At 31.3% G+C, this 14560-nt stretch overlaps 1 protein-coding gene across 1 annotated transcript; it reads right to left on the bottom strand.

Annotated features, from left to right (window-relative positions):
• Nucleotides 1-11656: 11656 nt before the first annotated feature.
• On the bottom strand, nt 11657-14396 carry Smp_162360 (myoglobin 1, putative; the record flags this gene model as incomplete). The annotated part of the gene is made up of 3 exons (XM_018799753.1): nt 11657-11921; nt 14008-14233; nt 14290-14396. The coding sequence occupies 3 exons, from the start codon at nt 14394-14396 to the stop codon at nt 11805-11807; spliced, it is 450 nt and encodes a 149-aa protein (XP_018646601.1). The 3' UTR covers nt 11657-11804.
• Between the last annotated feature and the right edge of the window lie 164 nt (nt 14397-14560).

Raw genomic sequence — 14560 nt, 5'->3', positions numbered from 1 at the left:
TGAATCGTGGAAAACTACTACGACCATCATCAAAGAGGTATAAATATTTATAAACAGTTGTCTACGCAAGATACTCAATATCCGTTGACCGGATACTATCAGCAACAGCCTATTGTGGGAGAGAACAAAGTTCCAGCTGAAGAGGAAATTAGGAAATGACACACATTAAGGAAATCACCAAACTGCATCACGAGGAAAGTCTTAAATTGGAATCCTGAAGGGAAATGGAAAAGCAGACGGCCAAAGAACACACTGCGCCGACAATTGGAAGCACACATCAGAAGCATGAACAGTGACTGGAAAGAAATGGAAACGGTTTCTGTGGACAAAGTGCGATGAAGAATTCTTTTGGACGGCCTGTGCTCTACCGTGAATGGTAACAGGCGTAAGTAAAAGTCAGTGTAAACGACACAGAATTTACATTGATCAAGTGAAGTCCTCAATATCAACAATCATTACAAATAAAATATTTATTCACATCAAAGTATTTTATAAGCTGATTCCATGAAACTAAACCGCGCCAATGTATATGAGTAATTGGAAACAGAATCACACATAAGATTGATAGTGGCTAGCAGTGGAATCCAGGACGCGCGTTTCGCCCTACTTGGGACACGTCAGCTGGATGTACCTGCACTTGTCCGAGCACCTTAAACTAGTATGCGTCCAGTAAAAATAATGAGGTCAGAACTAGTGTAAAAGACTAACAATAATTATTTTGAAGGTTAATTTACCGCCACATAATATACGAACAGGTCCCAGGTTTCCATAAAGCGTACTACAATAGTTACGAATGGACCATCACATGATGACAGTAAAAATAACGTACACATGCCAATGTACTGTGCTGTAATTGCAACTAAGAGTATGAATAAGATTCAAATCAATGATCATCTTGTGTAAGCACCACACGGTCTTTTTAGGTCTTTCACAGGACTCGAAAAGCCAAGGCCTACACATAATTCATAAATCTTTATTTTTACAATTATTATACCCCTACAATATTTTCACGTATATTTCTTAAGACCTGATTTCTTAACAGTAAATGAATAAAGTATCCTCCATCAAAACTTGATAACCATAAAATGAAGTTCTATAAATGATATCAATCTAAAGTTCCCTTTTTCAAACTTTGATACAACAACAATGAATTGTGAGATACTTTACTGAACTTTTGCAACAGATGAAATAAGAAGTAACTTGTTAGAATACTAGACTCAAAATATTCATTATTCTCATTTCCCTCCTCACAAATAACATTTATGTTAAGAAATATAGCACAGACAAATCTAAATCGTATGTGTTTTTATAATCAGTCTTACTATTGAATTAAAGTACTCCAACGAGATGCGAAATTCCCAAAGTAATCATAAACTTTTCTTGAAAGCTTCTTACAGTAAGCACCTACCATCTAGTCGCTGATTTCGAAGTTCATTTGCTGACTGTTTACAGAAGCAAATTAGTTTATGAAGGAACTGTTCATAATTCTTCTTTTTTAACAATTAAGTGACATATAATTTCCCTGATTAGCTATCTCTACTAGTCTTTCGACTGTTAGTATTGCATACTGAAAATGTATTCGGTTATTACGGTGTTCAAAATTTAACATCTCTTTCTTTATTTTTTAATTAGATTGATACCATATGAAACTGAAGTAAATAGTGAAATTACAACAGTGGATTTATTTGGAAACAGCTGGTTAAAATAAGATAGTTTGTTTTTAATTCAAAACAAATGTAAATGTGTAACAGTTTTTTACGTTGCACATCAACATATTCTGAACAATAAACTTTTATACCTTAAGTAAATCATGGAACATTGGTGTGACACAGCACATGGTTTATAGGCATACAATGAATCAAATGCGTTCTTTTCAAAGAAAAATCAAACGTCTGAAAATTATTGACAAAATTAACTGAATTTATTTACATAATGATTCATTAAAGTTATTGGGATTCCTTTACTATTTCTTACGATCCTCATTTAGACATTAATGTTCATTTAACGATCTCTTCTGTTTTTTTATTTCGTACTAGATTACCTATTATAACATGATGCATAAAGCTTTGAATTATTTGACTCAAACCTTGTCTTTACAGAAACGTGACACTAGACAGTTTCAATACAATTAAATGTTGACTGATTTTACTATCTTAACTACGTAGTCGACTATACCCGTTTAGTAACCCAGTATTACCATTAGTTGTCCTTGATTGATCGTTTTCAGTATTTTGTCAGTACTTACAAAAGCCAGATACTATATGTACGACGCTTTTTGCTATGGAGTTCTGATAGCTCATTAATTTTCTCGGAGACAGAAGATCATACATTTCAAGAGCTTCCTTATTATTTCACTCACCCATGAAATATTACGAACAGTAAATCGCGGGGTCGGATAACTTAACTTAATTACCACATTGTCAGCTTGATCGATAGAATTTAGACAATATATTATATTTTATACTAAACTGAGTCAATATTGTATATTATGTTTCAAAAATAAACCTAGTAGCCAATGGCAAATTCGCGTGATTAACTACTTCTATACATTTCAACTGACTTCTATGCTAACTGACTTCCGAGTAAGTACTGTTTTTGAGCATATTCATCTCTTACAGTCAAGTGTTTTAAACCTTAAATCCATGTAATTGGTTAGGAAAACATTTATCAAAGCACCGATTTTTCGTCAAATCTTGTTTTTCCAAAATGCTCCCATTTACAGTAGTCTTTAATGACAATCGCCTTAGTTGGATGTTTGAAGAGAATTAACAAGTTATAAAACACTCCTAATAAAACCTTTAGCCATTCATAATGGTTTGGATTTCAACAATATGAATATTCAAACGAAATACATTTGTGTCATTCCTTTATGTAAAGCTTATGGTAACTATTAGATGAATTTTAATATTCATGGCTGTACATTTATTTAGGGGTTATTGAAATTTGTAGCACAGTATGAAAATATAAGCATAGAATTTTATTCGACGAATGTAACCAAAACAGATAGCTAATATTCCATTAAGATAATTTTTATCAGTAAACTTGTCTCGTGGTTCACAAGAAACAAATATTACAAGTTGAATTTCTATAACAACTAATTAGCTTAACCATACTCTTACAGTTAACCGCGTAAATTCTATCTGTTTTATTTTGAAATGAAGTAGATCTTAGATGTTGGATAGGAACAATATCACGAGCATCAAAAGGTAATATTTACGAAAATATAAAGTGCATAACTTCAATGATAAAATGTTTGAGTAAATCTTATCCTCATTCTGTTACTTTTATAAAATTATAAAAGCCTTTACATTGATAAATACATTCAAAACGTGATATCACTGATTCGATACCCAGATCTCTATTCATAATCATTTAAAAGAAAATGATTTCTCACATTTACTTGACCGAAATCCTGCGAAACTACTTACTCTCATCTTCCACTTCATAATAAATGATAATAGCATATTTTCTATCAGTTTGCTAATAGTATGCTGCAGAAGCATAAACAGTTAAGATTAATACATGGCATTTTGTAATCGTTTCTTATGATAATAAAATGACAAAAATTATTCTAGTCCTAATAGATGGAGGCTTTAAATAAGGTATTTATTGTGTCTCTTAATAAATAAGAAAAAATCTGTATCTTCTGTATCTCCATCCCCATGAACTTAGTTAAATTTGTGGGTCTGAGAAGCTAGACAAATGGGAATAAGACTTGGAGAAGGTAACATAAGTCATTTACTGCTGAGTTTTGATAATTTAGACTTCTTGCTTGAAAAGTTTGTTACGTATGGGAGAAACTTAATAGCGAAGTTACTGTTTCTTTGAAACATCGTGGTTGGTGAGAAGTCATAAAGATAATCGTTTATGCATTACGCTCATGATCTATAAAAATATATTAACTATTGGAAAAACTACACTCACGGTTGTGAAAAAAATTAAAAGTAATCAACAAAGCATTCATCCATGTTAACAACAAGGTAAAGTTTATTATTATTCGGAATATTAGTTAATTTTTTTTAATCTACTTACTTCGCCAATGAAAATTCCTTAAAGCTGATTTTTCAAACAACCTAATCTAAAACTAATACCAATATCATTTGTAGTATTATTTAAGCATTTTCAATGTCCACAGTCTTTAGAAAAGGCAAATATCCTCCGAATAATGTTCAAAAATATGAAAATCAGCAAAAATAACAACCGTTTTGAAGTTCAAAGTTATCTAAGATGATGAGGATCAACTAGTTCGTCAGACTTATTTTAAATCACTTTCATATTACCTACTGCTTATATCATTTAAATCACAAGGTTTTTTGATATTACTTGCAAAACTAGCTATATTTAAAAATGGTTTTCTACTGATGACAAATACCAGCTGATTAATCAAAGTGTTAGGAAGTACTTGTAAGTAATGCTTTCTGCTATAATAACAGGCTGCTTTTCTCACAGAGAATTCTCATCGGTGTAAGAACAAAGAACGTATGTATCATTGAAGTTTCAGGAAATAAAACCAATCATGCAATTTCATCAGTAAGTTCTATAGATGATCAAACACATATCGAGCTGAAATTAATTTCAGATTTAATTTCTTTTGAAATGCATATTTTAGTAAGTAATTTCAGTATTGTATCAAATGAAACAAAAAACTACCAAGCTACTGAACATTTTGTTTATCAAACACTATATTGTAAGACTTAATAATGTTAATGTTACTTTATTTTGAATCATGTTCTGTGTATCATATTCCTATGCCATTTCCACTTTAGTTGTAAATGATAAACTTTATTATCAGATGAAGTCTTAAGCAGCTGATTGCAAAATATAGTTCCTTTTTCCCTAAACAACAAACTATCAAATGACAATTCTTAAAAAGCAAACACTTTTAAATGTGATTTGTATAATAAATTGACCGTGATTTTAAATGAAGTAAAAGTATGACTATGTGATGAAAAAGAATATGACAAATTTGATATAAATTCCAAACTGTAAATTGGATTGATATGACACTTAACTAATTTTCCAATTTTCAGACTGAAGCCGATCTATAACATTGCAAAATACATGTGATTATGAAGAGGAGAATAATGTAACACTGAGAAGAACCATCTGGGCAACGGGCCGAAAATACATGGGACATTGAAAAGACTTAAACAAAACAAAAGTGTGAAAGAGTTACTGTGGACAATTCAAGTTAGATCATTTGCATCTATTAATCTTTAGTATCCACTAGATAGCTCTCAAACATCCTATAGTTATCACACGAATTTTATTGTCAATAAGTAAAGTTACGTTTTACTATCTTTTCTATTCCGGCTATATTCAATCTTTTTTATCGTCAGCTTGTCTTCATTAATTCAGCTCACTGAAAGTGATCTTTCAGTAAGTTCGAAATTCATAAGTATTTGGAATAGAAATCATTAATTTCGACTGAAGTATTTTTAACTATCATTTTCATCAACCAAATAAGTAGTGTTACGGTAGAAATATTGGGTTCGACAAGGAAATATGATAGCTTGCAAAGTGAAATGGAATCAGAAATATTCATCTGTTGAGTAGTAGCCGATATATTGTCATCTAGTCTATAGTTATGACCTAATTCTCTTTATCCACTAGCCACTAGATTAAAGTATTGAACATAGTGGTGTAGATTCCTGATGTTCGGAGGTTCAAAGCAGTCACCAGGACTTACACGTATTTTATGTGCTAGTTGGCACTCATCTCCACAACTTTTTTAAAGAATCAAGGGAGTGTTTCCAGTGTGTAGAGATAATAAATTAGTCTCCAGACTATAGATTTAAAACCACAGTTGAACATCATGTACAAGAAATATATTGATCGATAGAAAATCAGATTCTCACTCCACTCTGACTGAGTCAGCCTATCAGTTGAACTATTTTTGGTATAAGACGCTGTGAGATGCCCGTTTTATGAGCATATAATTTATTCTAGTATCAGTGACCAGAATTCCAGTTTTTGATTAGATAAAATTGATACATCGAAAAATTATAGAGAAGTTTTATTAAAATTTACATCTGAGACTGTTCTGAACACTGTCTTTGTTGTACCTTTTAGGCCGGTCTAATATCACGTGACTTATTCGTCAATCAGAATACGACTTACACAATATTAGCACTGTGCCAAACCAATGACGTATCGACCAGTATGAGCAGCCCAGCGTCCTTTTTCCTCCTAGCCCTGACAGTTGAGTCCAAAACATCGATACCAGCTTCCACTATGCGAATCCCTCATTTCAAACATACCTGGTTTATATAAGCCAAACAGACCACATCACACCATAAAATAGGGGATAACATTTGTACAAGATCAAGCCAAAAAGTGGCTGTGATTGTGGGAGACGGTAATTAATAAACTGAGTATAATTTAAGAATAGTAAATCGTATCATAAGTCTGTAAGTCAAAATAAAGCTTACAATAAGAGGAATATAGATATACATAATCTAGTTACTAAGTATTTATACAAAAAGAATGTATAATATTAGTCCATTAATAGTTCTCAGGAGTTACCTATAATTTAATCTTCACTAGAATATAACAATCATATGTTCTGAAATTAATAATAAATTAGAAAACGGACCGTTAAAAGACATCCTAAGTAAGCTAGATTATTACTGTCGATACATAGATGACACACTAGTCGTAGTTGACGAAAATATCGACAAACTAGAGATCTTGGACTTTTGTTCTCTGAGCTCAGAGAATAAAACTCCATCAAAATCGTCCACCTGAGCTACTAATCTTCTCCACCATCTCATATCATAATCTGTTGATATTTAGCCATTTTTACTGTTTAATATCTTATAGATCCGATATTTTTTATTTGCTTTAGTAATTTTTCATAGTTGAAAGCGTGAGTCAATTGAAGCTAGACCACCAAGGAAAACCTGGAAGCACTGGACGGCCGTTTCACCTTATTGTGGGACTCCTCAGCAGTGCGCACTCACGATCCCACCTGGAGAGATTCGAACCCAGGACCTACCAGTCTCGCACCAGAGCACTTAACCGATAGACCACTGATCCGGCATCCGAGTTCCACAATAGGGTGAAACGGCCGTCCAGTGGTCTAGCTTCAATTGACTCACGCTTTCAACTATGAAAATACTAAATCTCCACAAAACCCCTTCTTATTAGTAATTTTTCTTTTATCTTTCATTCACAAGTATGTAATACACTTTGTGGATTTCATTTATTATCACTTGAATATTTTGTGATAATGAACAAATTTTAAAATCAAATTTATTTCATTTAAAGAATGATAAAACAGATTTCGATAATGAAATTATCACGAATGAAATGTTCTTTCACGAAACTCTTATTTAACTGGTATGATATTTTTTTGAGTCATTCACTTACAACTGTTAATTTCAAGTTTTGCTTCTAAATTCAAAATCTTAAAACGATAATATAATATTTGACTTATTTTTATTATCTTTCATCGAGTTCCTTCTGTTGAATCAAGTGTTTTAATTATTATCTTCCTGAGGTATTAAAAATTTTAGACATCAAGAGATCTAATACTAAAAAGGATTTTAAAAAAGTTCAGTTGTTGAACGTCTAAAAGTTTGATGATTACTTATTCCACTGAATGTTAATAATATTCGAAAGCTCAATAAAGTAGAAGTTTAATGATAACTTTTAACATATTAAAATAGACAACTCTGAAACATTTAACTTACCATAAGATTCCTTGAAAAGGCTTGAAGCAGATTGCCAAGCAAAACGTTGGATTTACTTCAAATTCATTTGCTGAGATTTTACAAATATATTATTTCTATTTAATGTCTTACATCAACTCGGCGCCCAAATACTGTGAAACTATTTGCTCTAATTTAAACGAAAGTTCTTATATAAGATTTCTCTATTGATTACTTTATGCTGATCTCAAAACTAGTGAATTTTTCTTTGTTACAAATTACTGAAGATGATACTTAGACTGATATTGAAAATATTTTAAGTAATGAAAGTGAATCATAACTTAAAGATTAATTAACGAATAGTCAATCAACATTAATTACTAAAATTTACCAATCAATTAAATCATCTTTCTCTTTTTCAGGGGAAATTTGAACTTCCAGAATGTTTTAATTAAATGTTTTTCACCAGTAAGATCAAAAATAAGAGTTATTTTTATTTGGATGATTACATAAGAATTCTTGAATATGATGATGAACTTCATTAAATCAATGATTCGTACCAGATGACTTTAAGTGTTTAGATAATAATTATTGGGAGAGAATGGCAAACACTTTTGCACTTACTACAACTCTTTAATATATTTATTCAAAGTTAAGATGTACATTATGTCGTTCTACAAGTATTTGAAGATTTATTACTCCCTATTTACTCAAACATTATTAAGTAGGACACGAATCAATCACCGAATGTTCCTGTTACCATGTCTCATAGTCTTTAGTGCTAAGTGAGTTCTAACAATCAACTTTGCTATATGATTACTAAACTTATTGGCCAGTTAATTTAATCAATTAATTTCTACAACCAATTAATTGTAACCCAAATTACTTCGTGCTAAAACACTGATTAAAGTATTGAGTATCTCAAAAAGATTAATTCCCTCAACGTGGTAGATACTAACGACAGCCAGTAAGCAAAAGTAATGGTTTTTCAATATTTCTTACGGATTAACTCTAAAAGTTTGTAATTAAGATCCGTTTATTTTTCTTACAACTGAGTACCATGGGTTATTTCATAACTTTTTAGAACTAAAATATATAAACTAAATATCAGATTCATTGAATTTATACGATATATAAGAATCAATTACAAGAATGTAAGTAACGGAATTTATATTCAACAAATCGAACCTCTTATTTGACGAAATGATGTCTTTCTATAAAGATAATTTTTATTCGATGGTAAGAAATCCAACTATTGTAATATTTTAGTCCTTTGTCGGAAACTCTACGAATGAACGCTTATTATTAATTGGTCTAAATTTACGAAAACTTGATAATTTAGGATACTTTTCACCATACAAATTTGAATCGGTGTAATAACAACATTGATTTTTTTAAATTCAATATTATCTGTAGACAATAAGAGACTGTTCAATTGCATTCTTAAACATCAATGGGAAAATTCAAACAAAATAATACAAAATGTATTTAAACTTCACCTCATTACACAAGCAAATGGCCATCAGGATGCAGAAGCCAAGTGGATAACGCGATGGTGTTTGAAGCGAACGGTACCAGATTCGAGTCCTGGAGTGAACATCAACTCTGGGATACAGGTACATCCAGTTGGCGAGTCCCAAATAGGACGAAACGTGTGTCCTGGATTCCACTGCTAACCACCATCCATCTTTGCTTATATGTAGCATAGTTTGTAAATTAGTTTTTGAAATGCAATTCAAATAGTATTTCTCAAATTTCAGAGAAAGTGACCATACATTTGCAATGGTACAAATATTACAGCTTATAATTAATTTTTCAAAGACCATAAACGTAATGATTTCACGAAGCAAAATTATGTTCATTATTGTTATGACACAAATTGCGTCCTAAAACAATCAGATACTTCAGATATATTATTCACAAATTATTTGTTAGATTGATTAGCACTTTGTTTACACACAAAAGTCCCAATTTATTTTCTAACCGTTCTAGTATATACTGCTAAATACTGACACAGAACTGATTAATTTATACTGAATAGTGTTGTTTAGGCTTCGCAATAGTTGTCACTGTGATCAATGAAGCTGAATCAAGTATCCGAATCTACCTTAGATATTGATTTTATGGAGAGACCAATTTTATTTAAGAGAGCATGTCTTCGATTTTGGGGCAAAATTAATTCATCCATTTGGCTAAATAGCATTTTGGTATTGTAGCTGATGTCAGTTAGCGGTGAAAGCCTTAAATCTAATCCGTAACCATAATGTCCAACAACAAAGTCAATCCTAATTCCTTACACTAATTTATAACCCTCATTTTGTTCTAGTAAGCAGGTAGATATTCTCAAGGTCACTTGAATGTCTCTCAAAGGCCGTCCATAAATCATACTATTAATCGAAATGCTAATTAGGATGAAATATAATACAGACCGCTTTTATGGAAATGCACATCTCGTTCAACGACCTAGCTAAAACACAGTTACATGACATAAATATATAGTCTATCTAACTATCTACCTTACATATTTTAAGTTTTACTACCAATGATATTGTCATTACATTACCTAAATATGTGAATTTAAAAATGAACTCATATAAAATTATTGGACAAATATATCTGTAGACTTTTCATGATATGTGTACAATATACTTGGATTCTTGGCTGAAACTTGAAAAATATTCTAAAAACCTTTAGTTTGAACATTTTAGGCTTTTATTCTGTTAATTAACATCATTTATTTTTATGACTGAATTATTCCATTATACAAATCAGTGATAAATTTTTCATATTCTCTACAAATTTTGCAACATGTTATGTAATCTATGGTTATTTAACGAATTGTGCAGATTCGTACGTAAATTAAGTCAAATTAATTCTTTCCCGACCCAAATGACTCAAAATTAGTTGGGATTTTGATAGTCCTATAATTTTCTTTAAAGAAACAAGATCATTTTTTCATAATGAACAACAGATAAACTTAATAGAAGGAGGTTTTGTGGAGATTTTTAGCAATTTTATATATTTGAAATCATAAGTCAATTGAAGCCAGACCACCATGGAAAACCTGGAAGCACTGGACGGCCGTTTCGCCCTATTGTGGGACTCCTCAACAGTGCGCATTCACGATCCTGCCTCGCGAGATTTGAACCTGGGACCTATCAGTTTCGCACTCGAACGCTTAACCTCTAAACCACTGAGCCAGCATCCAACGGTGTTAATGTCTAACTTCAACCGATCCACGAAATTGTGAGATATCAACTCTCTGAAAACATTGGTGAATGGTTGCTCAACTTTGTGGATTGGTTGAAGTTAGGCATTGACACCGTTTGATGCCGGCTCAGTGGTCTATCGGTTAAGTGCTCTGGCGCGAGATTGGTTGGTTCTGGGTTCAAATCTCGCGAAGCGGGATCGTGAATGCGCACTGTTGAGGAGTCCCACAATAGGGTGAAACGGCCGTCCAGTGCTTACAGGTTTTCCATAATGGTTTAGCTTCAATTGACCCATGATTTCAACTATGAAAAATACTGAAATCTCCACAAAACCCCTTCTTATTGTAATCTATCAGATTTCTAGATTTGAATATTGTAGACAAAATACACTTTTGAAATATTGTGACGTAGTTTTTATTTAAATCTTTAATATTAAATCATTAGATTAATGATGTAATTAATAATATAAAGTGATTGACTTTATCGCCTTACATAAACATTTAAAAAAAATAAAATAAAATAGTTTTAATTAAATGCTATATATATAACTCCGCCTGTAGCTCCTCCGGGGGCTACTGCCGGTCTCAAGCCCGGGTAAAGTAGAAAGGTCGGGCATGGGGTTAGCGACTCCATCCCGTAGAAAACGGACTAGCTAAAAAAGCGCTATATATACTTCCCAATTCTTAATGTAAAACCTCATTATTCCATATTTTTGATCTCATTAAACTGATCAATAAATGATTCATTTTGAAAATTGTCTAAAATCCTAGGGATCATATAAAGTAACTATAAATTACTAATAATAAAATCATATTTATTGGTGCATTTGTTTTAGCTTTACAACATAAATTGTCAGCTTAATTCAAACAATAAAAGGTTAATTTTCACAACAACAACAACAAAAAACAATTTAAGTTACGTATTTTATTTAGTTACTTTTTTGTTAAATTTGAGAACCGATTGTTTTAAAAACGTAAGTCAATATTTTACTCATTGTTTCTTTATTTTGTTGATCATTGATGTAATTGTTAAAAAAATCAATAAATATTGGCAAAGAATCCTAAAAAATAATAAATGAAAGTTATTTATTATAATTAATATTAATGAAGATAAACTTTCTTTCTCCTCATTTTATATAATGAATGCTTTACAATTAAAGTGTTCAATATAATATATTAATTTATTGAATTCAATCATTTAGTGAATTTATTTTGAAAAAAGGCATGTAATCAATAAATTTATAATTAAAGAGGATCAATTAAAGTAGATATTATTCTTATAGTTAAATCTTATTTGTTTACAAGGTATTCATTAGAAACAACTATGATTACTTCGATAATGTAATGTGAAGACGAAGATTATCAGAACTATGTGATATATTAGTGCAATGCATTTCGAACAATCTGATCACACATATACTTGTTAAGAACATTTATATATAAAAATAAAAGGCTTAAATCAGTCATCAACAAAACGTTTTGTGCTGCGAAGGGCATTATCAAAGAAAGAACGAGGTCCATGCTTCATTCAAAACCTAAATGACATGAAAATGATTGTGTCACACTGCTTTTACCAATTTAAGTGTGTGTGTTGTCACACATACATAGGGAGGAGCAATCGTGATCTGAAAATTAGTGTATGTGAACATGTACCAAAATGGTTGCAGAAACAAATACAATCGAATGACCCGATAAGAGTAGAGGATAAACTCCTTTTGTGTATTCAAAAACAGTTTGTTCTCTCTTTAAACCTACCCTGGTAATATTAGTTTATTAGCCAGAGTGATTAGGTGTCAAATTGTTTTCACATTATTTTTATTATTATTATCCTTGCCCATTTCCAGTCTAGTTGACCTTATATTTTTATATATAAATGTTCTTAACAAGTATATGTGTGATCAGATTGTTCGAAATGCATTGCACTAATATATCACATAGTTCTGATAATCTTTGTCTTCTTATTATATTATCAAAATTTATCAAAGGGACTAATTGCTTTAAATTATGATTATACTTTAACTGTAAAATCTGAAATTAATCTATCTTACTTAAGTGAATAAACTATTAAGTTCATCTCACTGTTGATCATAAAGTGTAGTGTCGGTTACTATGTTAAGCCCATATACCCTTATTCTAGCTTCTGGACAGGTTAATTTATCCATTCTTCTTGAGTCAAGTTTTGACCTTTTTAATTATTCACTTATTAACCCTGTTTTTATATGAGCGTATGCGTGTATACACTTATCCTATTCATCACATGTCTGTAACTTATTTTTATCTGACTATAAATATTCATTAACTATTAATTAAACGGAGTTGGCTAACACGCCCTCTCCACCGCGTGGCATTTCACTTCGCTCTCTTCGCTTCGTTCCTCTAATTGTCTGTCCAGATCAATGGGTGCACAAAATATACGTATTCAAAACTCCATTCTCGTATTTGACTTATTTAATTTCGTTATACACTGAAACAAATTAAGTCGATGAAATATACTAGGATAGCCGACATGTATATTTCAATAACAATCAATCATGTGATCCAATCGGAGTCAGATTTCGGGCCACAAAAAAAGTAGAAAATTTTAAAGTATCAGATTTAATAAAATTCGATTTGTAAAGTGTGGCAAGTGTTTATAATTTACTTGGATTCTTTAAAAGCATTTAACTTATTTGGCATGATTAAATCTTACCTTGAAGATTCTCCAGCTATTTCCTAAAACTAGTGTCCCACATCAGAACAGGGATAAGTACTTGATAACTGTTTGAAAATAGTTAGACTATTCAGAGGTAAACAGTTTATTCCATATTACGTTAGTGTTCAGAAAGCGACAAAAAATAAATGCTTATTACTCTCTGATACTGACTTCAGGTTAACTGACGTTGAAGTATCTATATTACCTAAGGTAAACGGAAGTGAAACTACCTGAAGAAAATCTAGAATATGGAAAAACATTTTCCTAAGGAATAGTAGCTTCCCACAACGTCTGTAATCAGTAATTTAATATTTCGCTAGTGCCTAATGGTAATACTCATCATACCAATAAACTATATGGAGAACTAAAAATTGTTTAAATTGAACTGGCAATTTGTGAAATGCGCTTACAAAGCAAATGAAATAAATACATGTAAATGTCGAGAATTCACTTACTAGAAATATTTGTTCGTTAACTTGACGATTTCTGTGCACAACAGCTTCATTCAAGCAAAGTTTATCTAATTCACACTTATTTGCTGCAGCTTTAATCATCGGCAAAAGAGCCGAAACAAAAGTTCTTGCATAGTACTTGAGCCCTTCTGATTGTGCAAAATTACTAACATCAAGTCCTTGAAGTCTTGAAAATTTACAAATATATTCTGGTCTAGCCTTTAGAAAGCTAATATGTTCAAAAAGAAACACAAACAGACCGATAAACATCATTGTTATATTTACCATTCATACACTTTTAAGCCTAGTTCCTCCTGATGTGCTTCTGTGTCCACTTGCGGTTCTAATTCAGTTATCAAATGATCTACTTGAGATTGGGTAACAGCAGTCATTTTATGATTTTTTTTCTGAACAATCAGGTATTAATTTTTCTCAGGTGATAATCTTTTCGTTTATTTATTATTGATGTTTCTGACCTTAGATGATAAACACCAATGAAATTTATATCATTCATTTTAATTTTAACTATATATATATATATATAGGTTGATAGATA

This window comes from Schistosoma mansoni, assembly GCF_000237925.1.
Source record: "Schistosoma mansoni, WGS project CABG00000000 data, supercontig 0144, strain Puerto Rico, whole genome shotgun sequence".
Classification (NCBI taxonomy): domain Eukaryota; kingdom Metazoa; phylum Platyhelminthes; class Trematoda; order Strigeidida; family Schistosomatidae; genus Schistosoma; species Schistosoma mansoni.
This window is presented reverse-complemented; position numbering and strand designations above follow the sequence as displayed.